The 24,674-nt window shown below is 37.5% G+C and overlaps 1 protein-coding gene and 1 long non-coding RNA gene across 10 annotated transcripts in view; one reads left to right on the top strand and one right to left on the bottom strand.

Annotated features, from left to right (window-relative positions):
• Nucleotides 1-24,674, bottom strand: part of CFTR (CF transmembrane conductance regulator) — a 260,245-nt gene that overhangs the window by 50,837 nt on the left and 184,734 nt on the right. For all 9 annotated transcript variants that reach the window (XM_051847977.2, XM_051847981.2, XM_051847974.2 and 6 more), the window contains 6 exon segments: nucleotides 18,526-18,563; nucleotides 17,504-17,754; nucleotides 13,848-13,927; nucleotides 6,432-6,582; nucleotides 3,728-3,955; nucleotides 1,050-1,150 (listed from right to left, as the gene is read on the bottom strand). In XM_051847977.2, coding sequence (XP_051703937.1) covers nucleotides 1,050-1,150; nucleotides 3,728-3,955; nucleotides 6,432-6,582; nucleotides 13,848-13,927; nucleotides 17,504-17,754; nucleotides 18,526-18,563 — 849 coding nt within the window.
• Nucleotides 12,500-17,508, top strand: LOC138849053 (uncharacterized). Its single transcript, XR_011387424.1, has 3 exons — nucleotides 12,500-12,810; nucleotides 13,387-13,490; nucleotides 16,077-17,508. It is a non-coding gene; the product is annotated as an uncharacterized lncRNA (long non-coding RNA).

The following is a 24,674-nucleotide window of genomic DNA, read 5'->3' as shown; positions in this document are numbered from 1 at the left end:
CAGTGGAGGATAGCCCAAGTACTTGGGCCCTGCACCCCATGGGAGACCAGGAGAAGTACCTGGCTCCTACCATTGGATCAGCGCGGTGCGCCGGCCGCAGCGCGCCAGCCGCTGCAGCCATTGGAGGGTGAACCAACGGCAAAGGAAGACCTTTCTCTCTGTCTCTCTCTCTCACTGTCCACTCTGCCTGTCAAAAAAAAAAAAAAAGGCGAAAAAGAAAAGAAATTTTTTAAAAAATGAAAAGTAATATTTATGAAAAAGGTTATGCTGCTAAATTTGAAAACCCTTTTATATAGAAGTACTTATTAAACAAGTTACCAAAGCACAAACTTAAATAAGCACAAATAATGAAGAAAATCATGAATAAGGTTAAATTCATTCAACTTAAAAGCTTCAGTTCATCAAAAGACAGTATACTGAGGAATTATGTTTGAACTGTGCAGAACTGATAGTTGGTCCAGAATTTATAAGCTCCTACAAATCAGTTACCAAAAAAATAACATTAGTTGAAAAATGAGCAATTGACATGAATAAGCATTAACAGAAGAGAAAAGCCAAATGGCAAATAAACATGTACAAGCTACCTGTCTTTTTAGTAATCACTTTCCTTCCACCAGATTGCCACACTTAAAAAGTCTCACAACATCAAGTGTTACCAGCAATATGGAGCTATGAAAATTCCGAGATTCTTTTGAAGGGAGTCTACATTGGTACAACAGATTTGAAAGCAATTTGGCAACATCTGATAGAGTGTGGATCAATTCCATGAACCAACAATAGTACTCCTAGGTATCTTTCCTAGAAGAGTCTTAGGCAGAGAAACATGTGAATAGTCTTCTGTTCACTGAAGCATTAGATCTTCATAGTAGTCATATGGATGAAAAAAGAGCTATGGGTTTAATGGAAGGTGCACGGTGGTCTTCAATAGTTTGCAGAATTTTATTGCTTAAGCTATACATTGGGTATATAGTTATCCCTTATGTCATCATCTACATTTTTTGTTTTTTTTCTTATATTTTTCACCAAACTAAAAAAAAATAATGACTTACCAAGCTATCTACATCTATGCTGGAGTTCACAGCCCACTGCAACGTACTCATGATATTCATGGCTAAAGTTAGAATAATACCAACTCTTCCTTCTCCTTCACCTATAGATGGAAAAGACATATCAAAAAATGTTGTTTCTCTCTTCTGTGAACTAGTCTATTCAGGTCTCTCTATGCCATATTTCATACTAAATTCACATTTCAGTTGTACACTAACTTTAATGATCTTTCTTTCATTTCAGTTCACCAAGCCTCTTAGCAGTAGCAATAATGCCCTGCATATAGTAGGTGTTCAACACATGTGATTGAATATTGGGAAAAAACTGCTCTTTGTAAAAAAAAAAAAAAAAAAAAAAAAAACCAGCAATTGAAGGGGTTGTTGATATTGGGTAGATATCAAATTATCTTTTATACTGTTACTCTATAAGTAGTAATAGTGATAGATCCTGGAATAAACAAGAGAGAAAAAAAATTCCTGTGTTCAAATGAGCTCCTTTAGTCAAGATCAAGAGCAAAGGGTATTTGGGAAGCACCTGTAAAATCTATACATGTGCTTCCCACTTTTTCAAGGAGAATTTTCTCTGCTAATCACATGCTGCTGTAAAGAAAGTGGACTTAGAGCTCATTGGGCAATCAGAAGACTAAGAGGTCTACCATTTGAAAAGAGAAGATCACCCATTATGTTAAAAACAACAACAAAACCAACAAAAGATTAGTTACTTGGGAAGAACTATACTTAAGTGTTGAATCAGACTAAATGGCTTTTCAGGGCTAGGGGGACCACTAATTAAAACTCATAAATATCCAGTATTATGGCTCCAAAATTCTTTAGGAGGAATGTTCTTAAATTATTTATAAATTTGAGTTATCTTGCATGGTAAAATTGTTACAAGGTTCTAAAACTGGGAGAAATAATTCATCCTGTTATCAATTGAAATTTTGGTAACCACAAATGTTTCCTAAAGAAGGTATAACATAGAGAGCACATACATCACATACATGCTCTTTGTCCTAAATCATTTATTTTAAATAGGTAAAAATCTACTAAGAATTCAGTATATTGCTTGTTCTGATGGTTAAGATGAGAATAAGATAAAATTTCAATACCATGTACTATAACATTTATTGGGTATTTAATACGAACCAGGCACTATACCGAGTTTTTTGCACAGATTGTACTTAATACTCACCACAAACATTATGGGCTGGGCACTATTATTTTGTCTATTTACAGATAAGGAAAATGAGGAGTTTAGGAAAGTTAATTCATACATACAAATTAGGATTCAGCTAAAGACCAGAAGAGCCAAGGATGATACTAGTTGGGTAGCCAACAATCACATTGACTGAGCGTCTGATTTGAGTGGGAGTTTCCGTACTATAATGATTTTTAAATGTTTTGACTATGACCCCTGGCAAATCAGGATTTGATTCTACTCTTAAGCATTATGTTAGAATACATGACACATCAACTCATTGAATTAATTGCTCACAAATCTTCTTTCAGATGATTCTGACCTCTGAATTTGTTTCAAATAACAAAAAATGTAAGATTCTCTATCTATAAAGACGTTTCTTTCATAAAGTCATTTGTGACTTTACATTCCTTTCATAAAGTCATTTCCCAATGAATGAACATCATGAACCTGTTATCCTCACAGCAGCTAAGTAGACTACAGGTGGACGTCTCCCTGAGACAAAAGGAGTCCATTTTCTGAAAAACTCTCCTGTTAATTTAGAGGACCAGAATGAAAAGGCCACATAAAGTCCATGTGGCAAGAGTGGTGGTACACCCAGAAAACCAGACTTCAGGGAGAAAAATGAATGAAGTTGACTCAAAAATGAAACAGATCCAGGTCAGCATCTGGACTCAAGAGATGGGACAAACAGCTGAGATTGACTCTCTCATGACAATGGTGGCACCTGTCCTGGGTCTCCTTGAACCCTCCTTTTGATCTGTTCTCAAATCCAAGCAAAACAGCAGAATGGGCATGGATCCTGCCTTTTTGTCCATTGTCATGTGGTATCATGTTTCAATACTTATAGCTCAGACGTTCAACTTCTTAAATTAGGGGAACTCATCTACGTACATAGGTTTTTATTTTACCTTTTTTGAAATATTCTGAAATTCAAAACATTCATATTTGGAAAAGTATGGCCATTTTATTTATTTCTCTTTTGAGACAGTTTTTCTTTTTTCAAAGTTCCCATTACATAATGAATTTTACAAACTACTTGTTCAAAGAACAAAACTTACCAGCTAAGGGGATTGTGTGTATCTGTGTGTGTAAATGTATGTTTTCCCTCCTCTTATTCAAAGAGCTCTTTAAAATAGAGATCTATCAATTCTGAAGCCAGGGATATTTAGCAAGATAAGCATGAAGAGACAACATTTTTCTCTAAATCACAGATTGACATTCTGTGTGGCTCAGTTTTTTAAATAGTACAATAATGAATAATACTATATATAACTCAAATTCAAAGAAATTATCTGTTCAACAATAAAATAGTAGAAATTCCAGGAGATCATTTTTTCAATAAAAATCCAAGTCTTTCAATAACAAATTTAAAAAATTTTAAGATATCAAAACAGTTTAAGCCATAGGAACACAGTATTTCATTTACTGACAGAGTTTTCACTATAAATGTTTAGCTGAATAGTTAATAAAGTCATTGTACCTGTTGTTAAAATGGAAATGAAGGCTACGGCAATGAAGAAGAGGACAAAAATCATTTCTATCCTCATTTGGAACCAGCGTAGTGTTGACAGATACAAGAACCAGTTGGCAGTGTGTAAATTCAGAGCTTTGTGGAACAGAGTTTCAAAGTAAGGCTGCCGTCCAAAGGCACGAAGTGTCCATAATCCTTTCAAGCTTGTAACAAGATGAGTGAAAATTGGACTCCTACCTGAAATGTTCCATATAAAACAATGCAAACACACAATTCAATTCCATATAAGCAAGTACCTGAACAAGATTAACTTACAGTAATACCATAACTACTATGGGTCAGAGATGTTGATCATTCAGTGCTATACTTTGAATACATATGATTTGTTATGTTATATTTATTAAGGAGTTACCTTTTTTTTACTTACCTACAAAATATGGGAATTTATTATAAAATTACTACTATTATTTTTTCATATTTCTCTGCTGCCATCACTTTTTTTCATTAATCCCAAATAAATTTCTGCTGGAAAAACAAATTTCTTTTCTCTCGAGACCTATTTTTAAGTGCCTCAATTAACAAAGTTTAAGGGAATTGATTCAGTGGATGATCCTGGAGGCACAGCATATTGAAAATTCATTCCCTGGCTGGCACCACGGCTCACTTTGCTAATCCTCCACCTGCGGCACCAGCACCCCAGGTTCTAGTCCCGGTTGGGGCGGCAGGTACTAGTCCTGGTTGCTCCTCTTCCAGTCCAGCTCTCTGCTGTGGCCCGGGAAGGCAGTGGAGGATGGCCCAAGTGCTTGGGCCCTGCACCCGCATGGGAGACCAGGAGGAAGCTCCTGGCTTCAGATTGGCGCAGCGTGCCAGCCATGGCAGCCTTTTGGGGGTGAACCATCGGAAGGAAGACCTTTCTCTCTGTCTCTCTCTCACTGTCTATAACTCTCTCTCTCTGTCTCTTTCTCTCACTGTCTAACTCTGCCTGGCAAAAAATAAAAAAATAAAAAAGAAAGAAAATTCATTCCCTGAAAATGCATCCCCACCAAAGCTGTTATGGAAAAAAAGATGCTTTTCAAACAGAGATTGGGGCACGCAAAATGAGAGCCCAAGACATAAAAGAAGGCTATCTACCCTAGCTCCTAGCTTCAGATCACCCCAGCTCTAGCCATTGCTGCCATCTGAGAGTAAACCAGGGGGTGGAAGATCTATTTCCCTCTCTCTCTTTCCCTCTCTCTCTCTCTCTCTAACTCCACATCTCAAATAAAATATTTGAAAACAAAAGAATGCTATATAAAGACAAGAAAAAAGGGAAAAATTTCTCTAATATAATTAGGGAACTCAGAGAAACCTTTGGTAATAGCTGCACTCTAATTTTTAAAATTTAATTGATATAAGTAAATTATGAATGAGTGTCATATACACCAACCCTGGTAAAACTCTATATATAATTGTTTTAAAACCAAAATGGAGCCACATGGTCATTAATTAACAAAAAGAATCGCCATGTTCCTAAGGTTGTAATTATGAAGTCTATGAAGTTTGTAACTCTAAAGCTGTATATTTCTGCATACATTCCTATGGACTTACTTTTAAGGGAACAGTTTAAAAACTTGTCATGGGACCCCCAAATCCCCTTAGGCTGGGTGGTAAAAATACCATCTTAAGTATTAAAGTGATCATATGGATAGAATTGAATATCTGGTAATAATAATATAATTAAAAGGAAGTGAATGCTCCAACATGGGAAGCAATCCACACAGCAGACTCACAGAATGACAATCACTTTAAATAACATTCTATCCTCAGAATCAGCCCTTAAGGTATTCTGGTGTAGCTGAAAAGCCCACAAGAGTATTTCAGGCATGGAAAGCCAAGACACTGTGGCAAAAAATGTTCTACATGAAGGGCCTCTGTGAGAGAGTTCCCAGAGGAAATAAGTGGTCATCAAAGAAGGAGGTACTTTTCTCTTAAGGGAGGAGAGAACTTCCATTTTGCTTATTGCCTTGTCTAAATGCTGATGGAGTTTGAGGATTCAAAAACCTTCCAAGCCTAGGCAGCTCATGTCAAGAGCCTCAGGTGGTCATAACATCATACATAAAAGTGTTAATTGTTAACTTCTGTCCTCAAAGAGTTGTATTATAATTATGTCTAAGTGCTCGCAAAAGATGTATCATTCTTTGGGTGCTTCTTTAAAGTTAATTAAGTTTCTTAAAAAATAAGTGAAATTATCTTCAATATGCAATGACTTTGAACAGCCCTTGTCTTGATTGTTGAAGAACAGTGTTTTTTTTAATGTGTTTTTTTTGTGTGTGTGTGCAAATTGTTGAACTCTTTACTTAGTATAGAGTTGGTCCTCTGTATAAAGTTAACTGAAAGTGGATCTTAGTGGAGAATGGAAGAGGGGTGGGAGTGAGGGTGGGAAGGGGATATGGTGGGAAGAATCACTGTATTCCTAAATCTGTACTTACGAAACGCATGAAATTTGTATTCCTTAAATAAAAGTTTTCATTGGGGAAAGTTTAAAAAAAAAACACTATGAATAGATTTCAAAATTTTGTTCACATCAAAATAAGCTTTTAATTCCAGAAAGAAAAAAAAAGACACAACAATCCATGTGTAATTTGTGATGCAGTTTCCTCTTATGTACATATACTTAAATAGCTCACATGGCTTTTTTATTCCCAAACTGATCACTGCATATTCAGTGTCATACCTTCAGATTCCAGTTGCTTGAGTTGCTGTGAGGTATGGAGGAAGTACGCTCTCAATAAAATGAAGGCTGCTATCACTGGAACTGTTGCTAGGAAGATGTAAGGTTGTAAAACCGAAACCACTGCTATGGCTCCAACCACAATTAACAATAACTGCAGAATCAAAGAAAATACATAAGTTAGTAAATGCTGGAATTACAAAGCAAATAAGGTGACATGAGTGATGTTACCAGTCTGTTCTGTTCATAGAGGCAGATGTCTTCCTAGGGAAGACAATAATGTCAAAGAACACTTTTCACAGGTTCTGTGACACTGTTCAAAACATTATTTAAGTCACTTATAGTAATGTTTTTATAGATTGAAAACATGATGTTTTTTGATCATGGGGTATTCTTATTTTCCAGCCACTTTAAAGAGTTGAATGACAAATACATTTTAAATGAATATGAATGCTCTGAGCTGATTCTCCTAAAATATAAATTAATTGAAATTTCTAATATTTTATTTTTATTTGAAAGCCAGAGTTACAGAGTGAGAGGGAGGGAGACAGAGAGGGATATCTTCCAACTGCTTGTTCACTCCCAAAATGCCTGCAATGACCAAAGCTGAGCCAGATTGAAGCTAGGAGCTAGGTGCTTCTTCCCACATGGGTATCTAAAGAAGTGCAATTTCTAAAGATGATGACTTAACCAAAGAAAAATAGCCTAAAGATGTATTTAACTCCACCAGTAGTTCTGTCTATATAAAAATGAAAATCAAAATTTTAAAAATTAAATTGTGCCCATAGATTTCAGTTGGATAAAGTAATTACACTTGGGTCATCCTCTGTTGCTTTCCCAGGCACATTAGCAGGGAGCTGGATCAGAAATAGAGCAGCCAGGGCAAATCAGCACCCACATGGGATGCAGGCATTTCAGGAGGCAGATTTACCCACTATATTACAGCACTGGCCTCCCTGAAATACTTTTACTTTGAATGAACTTTAGTATGTGTTTCATTTAGATTTTTTTTCGTCAGGCATTCGGAGCCAGAGTTGTGGTACAGTAAGTTAAGTTGCCTCTTGCAAGATCAGCATCCCATATTACAGGGTCATTTCTTGGGAGATAGATTCCTGGGTACATATGACCTACCTAATTTGAGTCATGAAGACACAGAAAACCTAAACAGAACAATAACCAAGACAGAACTCAAATAAGTAATAAAAACTCTCCCAACAAAGAAAAGCCCAGGACTGGATGGCTTCACTGCTGAATTCTACCAAACATTTAAAGGAAAACTAACTCCAAATCTTCTGAAGCTATTCAAAACAATCAAAAGGGAGGGACTCCTCCCAAATTCTTTCTATGAAGCCAGCATCACCTTAATTCTTAAACCTGAAAAAGCTGCAACAGAGAAAGAGAATTACACACCAATCTCTTGAACATAGACACAAAAATCCTCAACAAAATACTAGCCAAACAAATCCAAAAACACATCAAATAGATCATCCACCTGGATCAAGTGAGATTTATTTACAGTATACAAGGATGGTTCAACATTCACAAATCAATGAATGTGATACATCATATTAAGAAATTAAGAACAAAAACCAAATGCTTATCTCAATAGATGCAGAGAAAGCAATTGATAAAATACAACAACCTTTCATTATGAAAACTTTAAGCAAATTGGGAATAGATGGAACATTTCTCAACACAATCAAGGCAATTAATGACAAACCCATGGCCAATATCATATTGAATGGGGAAAAATTGGAAGCAATACCACTGAGATCCGGAACCAGACAAGATGCCCACTCTCACCACTGCTTTTCAATATAGTCGTGGAAGATCTAGCCAGAGCCATTAGACAAGAAAAGAAATCAAAGAGGTACAACTTGGGAAAGAGGAACTCAAACTAGCCCTATTTGCAGATGACATGATCCTATATATAGGGGATCCAAAAGATTCCATTAAGAAGCTATTGGAACTCATAGAAGAGTTTGGAAATGTAGCAGGATATAAAATCAACACACAAAAATCAAAAGCCTTTGTATATGCAGCCAATGCCACAGCTGAGAACAAGCTTCATTTTATTTTATTTTATTTTATTTTATTTTTATTTTTTGACAGGCAGAGTGGACAGTGAGAGAGAGAGACAGAGAGAAAGAGAACAACCTTCTAAGATCAATCCCATTCACAAATAGCTACCAAAAAATAAAAATAAAATATCTTAGATTAAATTTAACTAAGGATGTCAACGATCTCTATGATGAGAATTACAAAGAAAGAGAGGAAGATACAAAAAAAATGGAAAAATCTTGCACGTTCATGGATTAGGAGAGTAAATATCATCAAAATGTCCATACTACTGAAAGCAATTTACAAATTAAGTGTGATACTAATATAAATACCAAAGACATTCTTCTCAGATACAGAAAAAATGATGTTGAAATTCATATGGAAACACAGGAGACCCTGAATAGCTAAAGCAATCTTACATAACAAAAACAATGCCGGAGGCATAACAATACCAGACTTCAAGACATACTACAGGGTAGTTATAATCAAAAGAGCCTGGTACTGGTACAAAAAGAGATGACCAATGGAACACAAAAGAAATGCCTGAAATCAATCCAAGCATCTACAACCAACTTATCTTTGACAGAGGAGCTGAAATCAACCCCTCAAGCAAGGACAGTCTCTTCAACAAATGATGCTGGTAAAATGGACCGCCACATGCACAATCATGAAGCAAGACCTTTACTTGACACCTTTCACCAAAATCCACTCAAAATTGACTAAAGCCCTAAATCTATAACCTGACACCATCAAATTATTAGAGAACACTGGGGAAAACATATAAGACATCAGCATAGACAAAGAGTTCTTGAAAAAGACACCAGAGACACAGGCAATCAAAGCCAAAATTGATAAATGGGATTACAACAAATTGAGATGCTTCTGTACTACAAAAGAAACAATCAGCAAAGTGAAGAGACAACCGACAGAATGGGAAAAAATATTTTCAAACTATACAACTGATAAGGATTAATAACCAGAATATATAAAGAGATCAATAAACTTAACAACAACAAACAAACAATCCAGTTAATAAATGGGCAAAGTACTTAGAAATTTTTTAAAAGAGAAAATCTAAATTCCTGACAGACACATGAGAAAATGCTCAGGATCATTATCTGTCAGAGAAATGCAGATCAAAACCACATGAGTTTTCACCTCACCCTTGATAGGATGGCTTTCATACAGAAATCAATAAAAAATAAACGCTGGCGAGGATATGGGGGAAAGGGTACCCTAATCCACCGTTTGTAGGAATGTAAACTGGTAAAGCCACTATGGAAGACAGTATTGAGATACCTCAGAAATCTGAATATAGACCCACCATGTGACCCATTCAGCCCACTCCAGGGAATCTACCCAAGGGGAATGAGTTCAGCATATGAAAGATCTATATGCACTTCCATGTTTATCACAGCTCAATTAACAATAGCGAAGACATGGAACCAACCCAAATGCCCATCAACTGAAGACTGGATAAAGAAATTATGGGATATGTACACCATGGAATACTACACAGCAGTCAAAAAGGTCTGGTCATTTGCAACAAAATGGATGAAACAGAAAACATCATACTTAGTGAAATAAACCAGTCCTAAAGGAACAAATTCTATATGTTCTCCCTGACATGTAATAACTAATAGAGCACCTAAAAGACAACATGTAGAAATGAAATTGATGCTTTGAGAAGCAATGATTATGAACAGCCCTTCTCTTGACTGTTGAGGAACAGCTTCTTATTCTATATTTTTATCTTTTCCTTTATAATATTTTCCTTATCTTTTTATGTTCCATAAGATTCACTGAATGCTATACTTAACATAGAGTTAATCATATGTGTAAAGTCAATTAAAAATAAATCTTAGTAAAGAATAAGAGTGACAATAAGAAAGAAAAGAGGATGAGGGGTAGGAGTGAGGGAGGAATGGTGGGCACAGTGGGAAGAATCATCAAGATCATAAAACTGTAATTGTCAAATGTATGAAGTTTTCAACAAAGCAGTATAGTTCTACATACACTCATACAGACTTACCTCTAAGTGTATGACTTAACAACTAGCCATAAGACCCTAAAATCCCATAAGCTAGCTGATAAAAGCAGCAGCTTAAGTGTTATAGAGATCAAATATATAGGAATAAGTTGTAAAGTGACGGTATAGATATGATGAAGAGTTAAGTGATTGCATAAATTGAACTAAGTGTTTGGAAACAATAATAGACAGAATCAAAAAGGAGTGAAGGCTCCAACATGGGGAGCACTCCATATAGCAGCCATAGAATGACAATCACTTTAAGTAGCACTCTGACCTCAGAATCAGCCCTTAAGGCATTCCAGTCAGGCTGGAAAGCCCAGGGGGAGCATTTCAGGCATGGAAAGCTAAGACATATTGGAAAAAAAATGTTCTATATAAAGGACCCCTGTGGGTGATACCCCAATGGCCACAAAAGAAGGAGGTACTTATTTCTGAAGGGAGGACAGAACTTCCCCTTTGCTTATGGCCTTGTCTAGCTAGTGGATCCAAAAGGCTTTCATGGCCAAGGAAGCTCATGTCAAGAGTCTTGGGTGACCACTGATGTCTTACATAAAGTGTTATTTGTTAAATAAGCAACAAGAGTCACTGTGCACTAACTTTCCATGCAGAACCTCTGTCCACAAAGAGTTGTATCATGAGACTTAATAGTAAAACTTGTTCTCAAGAATCACTTCTTCTCAGTCTTGAGAAAAGCAAGCACTTGCTCCATAAGAGGATCTTTTAGGAACCCACATCACAGCCTAATAATTTAGAAAAATTAAAGGCTCTGGTTTAAAATATTTGATACCTCAATTATACAAAGAAACATGAAATTCTGCTCTAGTTTTTAATTCATAATAGATTAGATGGAAGTCCAAACACAGTATAGAAGTCCAAACTAAGTATAACCAGAGGAGTTCACAATTTGAAGGATTCCCTGTGATCAATTACTTAACAAAGGCAAAATGAATTGGATTTATACTATGTTTTGCATTGTCATGTTTCTGCTTCTGAATATTAGACACCTTTATACAAGAAAATAAAATGGATAAATGGAGTTCTACCTACCCATATGTAAGGCAACAACACCTGAAGTTAACAGCATTACAAGTTGAGCAGAAACTATTCAAATTATCATAAAAGAAAGGATTTGAAAGCCATTACATATGTCAAAAAGGGTTAATTTAGAACATAAATATTTAGGAGCTAACATTGTGGCACCATGGGTTAAGCTATAGCCTGCAATGCCAGCATCCCATATCGGTGCTGGTTTGAGTCCCAGAACCTCTACTTCCAATCCAGCTCCTTGCAAATACACCTGGGAAAGCAGTGAAAGATGACCCAAGTGCTTGGGCCCCTGTACCCACATGGGAGACCAGAATGAAGCTCCTGGTTTCCATCTGGCCCAGCCTAGCCCTGGCCATTTAGGCCATTTGGGGACTGAACCAGTGGATGGAAAATACCTCTCTTTCTGTCTCTCTACTTCTCTTTCTCTCTCTCTGTAACTCTGCCTGTCACATAAAATAATAAATCTTTAAAAAAGAATAAAATAAAAATATTTAACTCTCTCAGGGATTTATGAACTTGAAATTAATGCAGAAGATTCTCAGTGCATCACAAAAGTATAAAAATAATCACCAAGGGACATCAATTCATGAACATTTTTACAATCAAGGTCAAGATGTTTACACTAGGGCTGGCGCTGTGGCATAGCAGGTAAAGCCGCCTCCTGCAGTGCCGGCATCCTATATACCCATATAGGATGACCTATATAGGATGGCCTATTTGAGTCCTGGCTGCTGCACTTCTGATCCAGCTCTCTGTCATGGCCTGAGAAAGCAGGGCAATATGGTCCAAGTCCTTGGGCCCATGCACTTGTGTGGGAGACCCGGAAGAAGCTCCTGGCTCATGGCTTTTGATTGGTGCAGTTCTGGCCATTGTGGCCAATTAGGGAGTGAACCAGTGGATGGAAGACCTTTCCTTTTCTCTGCCTCTCATTCTCTCTTTGTGTAACTCTGACTTTCAAGTAAATAAACAAAATATTTTTAAAAATAATCATCAAGATAATCTGCTATAAAAAAAGATGTTTACACTGCAGTGTGAATGTAATTTAATAATATTGTGATTGGTACCAGTCATTTGTCAGCCTAGAATGAAGAACAAATGTCCAGCATTTAAGGAAAGATACAGGAAACTCCTTCAAATGTATGACCTCAAAACACGGATGAAAGCATTGCAGTAGCTGCTGCTGAGTTACATCTGTAAACAGAACAACTGAAGGACACCCAAAGGCAAAAGTTCACCGGAGCAGTAAGTATACTTGGTTGTGTCAGTCATTTCAGATGAGGCACCAACAGTCTGGTTTTTCTGCATCTGCCAGTGTTGGCTGTATACACACACATATGTGGAGCCCCTACTTTCATCTTAGAGGTTTCCTCAAGTGCAGAATTATTATTTTGGAGGAGTGGGGCGGTGACAAGAGGAGCATGACTCATTCTAATGGGCAGCACTCTGTTCCAACTGCTTTTCCAAAGGGATCATTGGGGCTGTGGTGTTTGCTCCTGGGAGCTTGACTTAAATCAGACAAGTCGCTCAGGAAGCTATGCTCAAACCTCGTTCAACCGTCCAGGTTATCAACTCACAGCTGTCCTGAGGTCTGTCACTTGTGCTGTTGTAATGCGGTATCCCCAAGGTCACTTTCATCTCCACTTTTCCCAGCAGTCAGTCACCCCACGTTAGAGAGCCAGCCTCACATTCAAGACACCATAGAGGTCTATTCACAGCAGTCACTCAGGGACAGCTCACGACCAGCCTGGGAGAATCAAGAGCTTGTCTTTCCTTTCTACTCTATTTGAAAACATATCTTCCTATCTCCCCCTGCTTTAGGGTCCTATGGTGGGAGGACTGGCTAGCTGATCTATGCCAAAGTGTCCAGGCATGACGGTAGCCCACGCAGGGAGTCTGTCTTCATTCAACACAGGCCTGTGGAGGTAAGGGGCCTTCTATCAAATCGTGTTGCCAATGTTAAAACTGTCATACTTTACAGCCCATGATTTGGGGGAAGAATATCTTTTATGGTCTTTTATGCCTTTCAAATTGATTCCGAATAGACAGTCATTTCTTCTAAAGGTAGGGTTATCTTGGATTTGGGTCAGATAGACAGTTCTGACTTACTCCTGAATTTACTAAATTTACACCTATTTTGAAGACTTTCAAAATTCACAAAATTCATACAATAGCTTGGACTTCAACTCTCAAAAGATAATTATGGTAAACTCATTTATTTTTGTAATTTTTAAAAAATAGTAAAAATACAAGGATACTTAACAATGGTTATTTTTACAAACCTGGATGAAGTCAAATATGGTAAGAGGCAGCAGATCATCCAGAATGGCTATATCCTTGGAGAATCTATTAAGAATCCCACCTATAATGCAAAGGAAGATAAATTCCTCAAAAACAAATAATATTAAAAAGATATACCAATATGTTTAATACTGAGTTTGGAGCAAAACAGAAACTCAAATAAGAATTATCACATAATCATATACAGACCAAAAATCTCAGTGTTATCTAATGATTCTAAGTAACTATGTATTCACTTTACTGTCTCTTACTTTTAAACCTTTGGAAAACATAGATTTCTGTGACTCAGATAAAAACCAATGCCTTTAATAGAACCCTTTTTTTTTTTTTTTTTTTTTGACAGGCAAAGTGGACAGTAAGAGAGAGAGACAGAGAGAAAGGTCTTCCTTTTGCCATTGGTTCACCCTCCAATGGCCACCGCAGCCGGCACACCGCGCTGATCCAAAGGCAGGAGCCAGGTGGTTCTCCTGGTCTCCCATGGGGTGCAGGGCCCAAGCACTTGGGCCATCCTTCACTGCACTCCCGGGCCACAGCAGAGAGCTGACCTGGAAGAGGGGCAACTGGGACAGAATCCGGCGCCCCGACCAGGACTAGAACCCGGTGTGCCAACGCCGCAGGCGGAAGATTAGCCTATTGAGCGCGGCGCCGGCCTTAATAGAACCCTTATTATAAGAGATGTCAGGAGTGGATACTCATCCTAATATTACAACCTCAGTCTTGCAACTTTGAGTTAATGATAGTTCACTGGATATCCGATCATCATCTCCCTTCTGTCCATATTCTGTAACATAGGGCTCTCCTCTGACCATATCTTTCTGACACACCCTGCAGAATCCATGGCTGCCCTCTCCCTCCTGCTCATTACATGGATCTCTTTGTCACTTTCTCTCTTTCCACGGAACCTTCTTCTCTGGCAATCCAGCCTCAGCCGGTCTTCTACATTCCAGATGCATATTTATAAGTCTGATCATTTGTGGCTTCACTGGCAAAAAGGTATATAAGTAGCATCAGCCATTTGCCAAGCACAACACCAAGTGTAGAGATAACACAGGGGAATAAGCCAGGCTCCTTCCCCTTGAGGAATGCATTGTCTACAGAAATTAAACTTACAGTTAGATTAAATGTAACATAATACCATACAAAGTGACATTGAGACTTATCATTCAACCCCCATAAACTGCAGGATAAAGTCCAAAATTCTTAGTTTAATATTTAATGTTTTCTATATGTGGCCTAAGCCCAGCTAACTAGTATAAGCTTCCCAGACCCAAATAGCCCACTTCAGCCAGAGTGGTCCATATTTTTAAACCTACTCTACACCTTCATACCTCCCTACTTTGGCCAACATGGTTACCTCTGTCTTTCCTCCTCATCTCTATTGGTCAACATCTGTATCTCTTCCCTTACCCAACTCAAATATTCCTCCTGCAAGGAAGGATCAGTATTTGCTCCAGCTGGAATTAATCTCTTCCTCTTCTTCACACACTTAACACATTTTATCTACACCTCTGCATTACATATAGTGACTATATGTATGTCATATAGTATAGCCACTTGTGCACTTCTCTTTTTTTTCTAGATTTTAAATTACTAGAGGTCTAAGGGGATAATGCCACATTTATTTTGCATTACCCAGATTTCCAGGAAAATGCCTGGTAGGTAGTAATTTACGAATATTCATTGATGAATATGTTTTTCAACGTATTTGTATAAGTTTCCATAAATAAGCCAAAAATTAACCCACGGTTTTTACTTATGTTTAGAAAATGAAAGTGTGCTTTGGTGGAAAAGAATATCAATGTGGTGCTTATATTTCCAGTGCTAGAGTTTTTTTCAAAATAGGCATTCACACTTTCATCTAGTCAGTGTATTTTGCTGAATGCCTATGATGTATTTGTGTGGCTTACGGTCATTTAAAAGCAACATGGTAAAATCTTTCAAGGAGTCAGAGAAAATCAGGATCAATGTACAAATGCAAAAGGGCACTCCTGGGAGAAATTACAAATACACACACAAGCAAGGAGGCCTTGTTTGCAGCTAAGTACAGTGGGTGGTATCTGGGCAACACAAAGAGCACAATGAACCATGAATAGTAATGCTGATAGTTTCCACAGCAAGCATGATGCTTGCATACAGAAATGGAGGGGACAAGTAGGGGTAGGGAAAGGACAAGTAATGTTTTAAGATCATCTTGCTATCTCGGTTCTCAGGTCCATAAATGAGGAGACTAAGAATGACACAGACATATTTAGGAGTCATCCTGAAGGCAAATGGAAGTTTGGGAAGTAAGATGAATGAAGAAAATTAAATCATCGATGATAAACTGAAATAAAGAAACAGTTTTGAATGGAATGAGAGGCTGGGAAAAGTAAAGAGGTGGAATGCAAAATGCACCCCTACAGAAGGGAAACTATGGGACACCAACATCTAGTTCCTGTTTGCTGTTAACAGGCAAGTAAATTGTCTTGTTCCATTCTCTCAAAGATAATTATTCTTTTTAACACTGGTCAAGTAAGGCCAGGGCTTCAAGGAGCAACCTGCCCATTATCACCTATCTTACTGGGCCGAGCCACATTTCCGGCAATGAGCATGTTCTTTCCAGTGTGTCTCATGGTCCATGTCTAACTCCTCCAGAAACTCAGGAAAATCCCCTGCTCTCCCTGGATCTCATCCCTCTATGAAACTGAAATAGTTGGATCCATTTAATTGGACCTACTGTTGGGCCTACAATCCTTAGACTGAAACAGAGGGCGATGACAAGTACATCCACCTAAGGCAAGGCTTTGGTGCCATTTGGGGCTTCTGAATAAAGACAAACACCTTCCCACATTTTAACACTGGAATTTCGTGATTTAGAAAGAAGCATGGGTATTTCTTATCTTGAGATTCTTAGATATGAATCACTGTAAAACAGATCTCTATAAGGGAAAAAACCCTGGGGCAGAGGAGGAGAGTGGGAATCCTGACTAATTTCAGAGTTCTTAATGTGAATTTATATAAGTGGATATCAATGGAATTGATGCTTCTCAAAATACTCTATTACCCTAAAGTTTTATCTTGTTTTGTTTTGTTTTAATTTTTGGTTACTACTCTTTCTGTGACTTTAAATATGGTAGCAACAAAAATGATATTAAAATGTATTTGGGGTTTCCAAAATACATTCCTCTCCCCAAAATACTGCAACAAATCTATAGAACCATCTTTGAACGTTCACATGAAGCTAGATTATTCTACTCCATTATCAGAAGGAGAACATCATACTTCCTTCGATCCCTTCAAATCTCCTCCTCTTTGAGCAATACTAAACCCAGGTAACAGATGCCTGGATGAGAGCTAGAGTAAATATCTGAAAGGAGAAGGACAGTTGACCCAGAAGAGCCTGCCTCTGCCACTACCGCCCCATCAGCATCACATTCTAACAACTGGAGTTACTCTGATTAGGTGGGCCAGGACTGGAAGAAACAGGACATCACACGGTGTGGACTGCAATATCTGAGAAATGCATATTCACTCATAAGGAGGCTGAAAAAGGACAAACGCGCCTGCATAAAAACTAAAAGACTACTAAGTGACCAACTATACACAGGTCCTGCTGATGGCAGATCACCAGTGTCATTTCACATTCTTAGTCAAGTACCTGCTTTCAATGTGTTGAGTGTTGACATGGGCGCCTGAAGAACAGAATGTAACATTTTGTGGTGTAAAATTTTCGACACTGTGATTAGAGTATGCACCAGTGGCAAACCTCTGAATAATCCCAATGCAAGCAAGGTGTCGGCTACTCCCACATAAATGTAAAAAAAGTAGTAAGAGCTGGTGTTGGTGATAATCACAGCATAGCTGCTGTTCCCACTTTTTGTACTATTCTCTTTGTCTTGAGGAGCAGTGCTGGAAAGCAAAAGGGAAATTGTTATTTGGCAACCTGAATTGCCTACTAACTTCCCAATACATGTGAATGAAACTAAACTTAAGCCCAAAGAAACATAACCATTGTAAGAGCAGAGCTTGTGCCCGTATTATCAGGAATTCACTATTCCTACAAAGTAGGTTAAGTTTTCTCAGCATTGAAACAGATATGATTGAGCATTACTAATCAAAATACTGAGAGGTAATACTAAATGTTTAATGTTGTTTCAAATATTCTTATTGCATCTTATGGAAAAAGAACACACCTGGGTGCTGTAATGCTCATGACTGAAACCAAATACAGTTGGCCCTCCCCATCCACATGTTCCACATCCATGAATCCAGCTACAGATCAACATATGGACAAATGTTTTTGTGTTGGACAAGTACAAACTTCTTTTTTTTCATTCTTCTCTAAGCAATATAATGTAACAGATAGTTACATAGCATTAACATTGTATTATGCACTTAAAGTGGTTTAAAGGCGATTTAAAGTACATGGAAGATTTACACAAGTTACATGCAAATACTATGCCATCTTATACAAGGAACTTTAGCATCTATGGATTTCTTGACATCTGCAGGGGAGTCCCTGAGACCAAACCCACATGGATATAGTGGAAGGACCATAACTCGTTTTTCCACTACCACAATACTGGAGGGAGATGAAAAATAGTGAATATTACAATATTTTACAAGACAAAAAAATAAATGGAAATAAACACAATCCATAACAATGCAGGGAATACTCACTTTCCAAATAGCCACAACACAACCAAGGAGGCAGCCACCTGGAATGGAACAACACAGTTATTTTCTTCTAACATTTTTTCCTATTCCTCCAACACCCACCTCTAAATTTACCATAAACAACATCAAAGGACACAGTTTCATTTTTTCCTTCAATCCAGCAGCTACAGTCATTGTTCCAAGCACCACTACTTGTGGTGAGAACACATTCAGTTGATGGAATTCAGTTTTCACTGAAGTAAACATTTCACGGATCTTTTCCTTCATTCAATAGAGCCTATTCATTGACCCTCATAGGAAAGCTACAAGTACAGCTGTTTAAATTTTAAAATAAGGGGTTTTTTAAAATAAAGAAACAAAGAGCCTGCTGGCAGATAATTAACCTCTATTCTTGCCATAAATAATTTCATTTGCCAGGCAATGCTCATGGAAGATTAATACCTCTGAGAAAAGGTGAGATTAATATTTGTGAAAGTCAATTAAAGTTTTAAACGCTGAGCAACCTCACAGCTTATGAGTAAAGATAAGGTATATTCAGGTTAAAATATACATTTTTGGCACTAGAATTACTTAAGGCAGAGGGTCTTCTCCAGGTGGAAATATTTGGCTAAAGATTAAATGTTCTATAATTATATCTTGGGGGGGGGCAGGCAGAGTTAGTGAGAGAGAGACAGACAGAAAGAAAGGTCTTCCTTCCGTTGGTTCACCCCCAAATGGCCGCTACGGCCAGCACGCTGCACTGATCCGAAGCCAGGAGCCATGTGCTTCTCCTGGTCTCCCATGCGGGTGCAGGGCCCAAGCACTTGGGCCATCCTCCACTACCTTCCTGGGCCACAGCAGAGAGCTGCACCGGAAGAGGAGCAACCAGGACAGAACCGGTGCCCCAATTAAGACTAGAACCCCTGGGTGCTGGCGCTGCAGACGGAAGATTAGCCTAGTGAGCCACAGCGCCGGCCCTATAATTATATCTAAACAAACAAAAAAAATTTTAACAACTATGATTTTTGTAGCTCTTTGACATTTAAATCATCTGTACTCTGTTCTAATCCAATTCAGCATTCCTTATTATAAATCTTGTGGACAAATTTAATTTTGTGTTGGTACCATCACAGTTGTGATACTAGAAATGGCCCTTAAATTAAATAATTAGCCCAGCAATAATTTTAACCAGGGAATGAAAGAGAAAAATAAGGCATTGTGAGTAAAATAATTTTGGAAATGAACATACAGAATAAAAGTAAATAGGAAAGAAGCAAGTGTACTTGAAATAAGATATCTACATGTCTTATTTCATATTTGAATTTAAGTATTTAAGAGTATCATATCAAAAACATGGAGAACATTTAGCATTAATTAAGAAACTGCATTCTGAAGTATTGTATTTTAAAAGGGTGTGTAAGTTTTAGTTGACATATAAGTGAATTTATATATACTCAGATTCACATATATATTCAGATATAAGTACAATGGTTTTAATTATATTTTCATCATTATACTCATAGCTTCCCCGTATTGTCTCAGTAAAAACTATCCTGGTTTCCTTAAAATTTAAGTAAATTCAAAATGACAAGAAACCAAGCAATAACCTCTTTGTTTGAGTATAAATGTCTTTCAATTTCTTAAGAAGTATCAAAGTACTCAAGATCCTATATAAGGGTATACGTCTGAGTCACTTTTGTTTTTTCATGAGGTTTTTTTTTTTTAAGATTTATTTATTTTATTTGAAAGTCAGAGTTACAGAGAGAGAGAAATTTTTCATCTACCAGTTCACTCTCCAAATGACCACAATGGCCAGGGCTGGGTCAGGCCAAAGCTGGGAGCCAGAAGATTCTTCTGGGTCTCCCACACGGGTGCAGTGCCCAAGGACTTGGGCCATCTTCCACTGCTTTCCCAGGCACATTAATAAGAAGCTGGATCAGAAGTGGAGCAGCTGGGATGCAAACTCACATCCATATGGGATGCTGCTGTTGCAGACAGTGGCTTAACCTGCTGAACATAGCACCAGACCCCACTCTGGTTATTATATTCCCCTTTTGTTCTCATTGTAAGAGTGTCAATAATGTTGTCATTCCCAAAATTTGCTTAATGTGAGTAAAGCTTAGAAATGTCTATTTTATAATCTTTACTAGTAGAACAAATAACCAAAGCAGTTTTCTAAAGAACTGGGTTAGTCATCATAATATACAGTGGTTCTCTGACTCAATCCACATGGAATGACTGGAACAAAAACATTTTTAAGGACTTGACGTAACAGCTATATTAAAAATATTTGAGGTAGATAGAAACAATTGAGTAAGTAAGTTCTATCATTTCATTTCCAAAATGCTTTGTGGATACAAAGTTCATACAATTTGTGATTAAGTGACAATCCTAGAATATTCAGTGGAAAAGAAGTAAGATCTTAACTTTTCATTTCCTCACAGTTTTAAATGGCATTCCACATCACATAGTCCATAGTATACTTAACACAGATAGCAAAATGATTTCCAGGTCAAATTATGGTCCAAAAACACACAGACCAGTGGTTAAGTAAAGCCACCTTAAAAGTATTACTATCATTCAGGAATAGCAGTGATGTTATAAGAGTAAACTACAACCCCAGTTTACCAATGGTATAAAGTCACACAGGGGTTCCTCACTAACAAACAGACTTCAGATACACCAATCAAAATCAGTTACAAAAAAAACTAGGGAAATGTCTCCTAATCTATTATTTGCGTTCCTTTGTTATCTAGTCAGTGATGTACTGGCTAGCAGGTACACTAGAAAGACCAACATAACAGAAATGTCACATTCCACTTGCTTAGTGATAGTATCTCATAGGATATTCCTTTATAACAGATAAAATGGTACAAAAGTATAATGAGAGACTAGCTCCTTTCTCAAAATGACACACTAATGATAAGTGAATAAACCAGACAGAGTAATTTATTTTTTCAGTTTAGCAGCTTTGAAGAAAAGGCTATTTTTAAAAATGATTTATTTATTTATTTGAAAGGCAGAATTACAAAGAGAGAGAGACACAGATCTTCTATCTGCTGGTTCATTTCCCAAGTGGCCACAATAGCTGGGGTTGAGCCAGGCCCAAGCCAGGAGCCAGGAGTTTTGTAGGGATCTCCCACATAGGGGCAGGGCCCAAGGAATTAGGCCATCTTATGCTGCTTTCCTAGGTGCATTAGCAGGGAGCTGGATCAGAAGTGGAGCAGCCTGGACTCAAACAGGTACTCAGATGGGATGTCAGTATAAAAGGCGGTGACTTAACCAGCCACACTACAATACCAAGCCCCAAAGAATGGCCTATTTCATATTGCAAAAGGAAAGATATTGGACTTATTCTGTAAAACATAAATATAAAAATTGAAATGTGACCATTATTAAAACTAAAAATAGATAAATCACTATCATGGAGAAAGAAATATATCTTAATCTTTCTTTAGGTTCTGTGATCACTAGTATGAGGCTCTAAATGGGCTTCAAAGGAATTAAACTCTCATCCTGAATTAGCACCTGTCCCATGATGTCAAATACCAATGATATATTTCAAAGGTAATGAGAAATGGACACATTTTACTAAGGAGCATAGTCTAAAAGAAAAAAATATATATAAAGTTTGATTCAAAGAAGGCAACAGAATTATGAACACTCATGAATGATTTAGCTGCATAACTGTGCATATAATTTTTTAAATTACTATATTTCTTTTACTATCAAGGTTTTGTTGTTTAGAATTTTTCATGCCAGTTAATTGGCAATGCCTCTAGGACACTGGCCAAAAGGCTCTTAATATATCAGATTATTTCTGGCCTGAAGATGGCATTATCAGTTATTTTGACTATTAAAAAGATAATTTTTACAATAATTGCGAGTTCAACTAATAATGGATCATTAAACAGCATTAACATCTGCTGCTGTAATTTAGTTTCTTGCCTGATGACAAAGACCATTGACTTCTTGATTGAGCTAATAATGTACACATGTACAGCAACTCAACACATTAATTAATGAATTATACACCATGCTGAAAGATGCCTAATTTCAATTTTTCAGAGTTGCATGAGATAACCATGCTATAAATTATTATAAATCACTGCCACATTAAGACCCTTTTTTTCTACATAAAGATAATCAAGTAATTTTATCTTTCCACGTTCAGGGTCAAAGGATTCACAATTACGAAGGGTTGGTTGAGATTAAATGGGGCATAGGCTGTTTCATTCTCATTAATGTTAGTCATTTGGCATGAATGGAAAAGATTAATGAGGTAAATGTGAAATACATTTCAATGCAATATTATTACTCATACAAGAGTGTGTCAAATTACCCAACCTCAAAGTTTCGTAAAAGTATAAAACGAATCATTAAAATGTTCATCATATCACTGTTATGGACTTGTTCACCTTAAACTACCTACAGCTGTAGGGTTAATTATATGGAATTAAGCATATTTATGATAGCTGAAGCTAGCTTTACTTACTGTATACCAAGCCCTGCACAAAGTACTTAATTACCTTGATGTCTCTTTACCAAGAAAATGGCCTATGAAGCTGGTACTATTACAATCTCCATTGTTTGGAGGAAGAAATTGAGTGTCAGATTAATCAACTTGCTCAGCTTCACAGTGTTAATAAGACAGAGTTGAACTCACACCCAGGGCAGGCTAGTTTCAGAGTGAGCACCCTACTGCCCTGCATCTTGCACTAAGCCTCCATTTGGCTTGTTAATTTAAGACAACATGGCAAAAGAAAAGATATAATGAAATCTCAAGGGCCAAATGGAAACCAGCAGTTATTTGGTGCAGTAATATGTTAAATTTTCTGCTAATACCTTTAGATACTGAACACCATCTTACATGATTATGGAGGAGTGATGAGACTTTATGAGCCTTCTTAATTGAGGTTAGAAACTACCTAACAGTAGGAAAAGTGTATAGTTCCGACTATGGGCTTTGGTTATTTGTCCACTTCTATTTGTTTCAGAAGAAGCGGTTCCTCACCTCTGTCATTTCTTTCCTGGAGACATCATGGGATATTAGGTTACATTTAGACTCTATATTGGGACACACCCAAGGTGTCCCCTGGAACAGATACCTGGAATTATTATTCACAGGCTGAATCCAGCCCACAGATGGTTTTAGTTGTGTCTACATTGTGATCATTTGCTGGTTTTTGCTTAACCAATCACCCACAATTGAAAATGGGAAAATTTACCAAAAAAAATGTGGATTTCTGTCCTACCTTGATAAATAAGAAGATCTGTCAAAACTGAACCCAGATTCACTCATGGCAAGTCCTCGACTGGTGCTGAGCTGCAGTGGTTCCCTCTGGACAAGCAGGAGCAAATGCTCTCCTCTCAGCTTCAGCCATTTCACTCACTGCTCTACCCTGCCAGGTCCCTTAGCCAGCTCCATCCACCACCCAGTTTCAGGAACCTTTTGAGTTCATGTGGAATTGAACTTACAGTGTTCTGTGCTATTTGCATTCCACTTGGTTTTTTCCCACCTGACAAGGTGAAGGACAGCAAAGGCAAGGCAGAGAACCCATGCAGATGCCACTGAAAACAACATTTCTGTAAGCACGTGGGTGATTTTTTTTTTTTTTTTTTTTTTGAGAGAGAGGCCAAAAGTGACCATGCTCCTATAGGCTGGTTCACTCCCCAAATGCCTGCAACAGCCAGGACTGGGCCAGGCCAAAGATGAAAGCTACAAACAAAATCCAGGGCTCTCAAGTGGGTAGCAGAGACCCAAGTACTCAAACCATCACTGCTGGGTCCTAGAGTCTCCATCAGCAGGAAGCTGAAATCAGAAGCCACAAAGTGCACTGAACCTAGGCAATGTGAAATGGTACAGAGACGTCCCAATCAACAGCTCAACAACAGAGCCAAGTGCTAGCCTCAAGTAGCAGATTTGAATCTCTGAAAGTGTTGTTTCAAATATTTCCTAAGCCCCTAACATATATTTATCTCATTTTGTGAAGAAACACTCATTTGAAGAGTCACTATCTGCCTATTAAATAATGCAATAGCTAGTCAGTTATATTTAAAATTTAGCAAAAATTATTCTCAGTGTTTAATTTCAATCCATACAAATGCCTTCTGTTTCAAAATTTTGAATCAGTATATCAAAAACTGCTCATAGCTAGAGATCTAATGTGTAA

The sequence above is a fragment of the Oryctolagus cuniculus genome, chromosome 3, assembly GCF_964237555.1.
Source record: "Oryctolagus cuniculus chromosome 3, mOryCun1.1, whole genome shotgun sequence".
In the NCBI taxonomy this organism is placed as follows: Eukaryota; Metazoa; Chordata; class Mammalia; order Lagomorpha; family Leporidae; genus Oryctolagus; species Oryctolagus cuniculus.
Note: the sequence above shows the minus strand (reverse complement) of the source record. Positions and strands in the feature narration are given on the sequence as shown.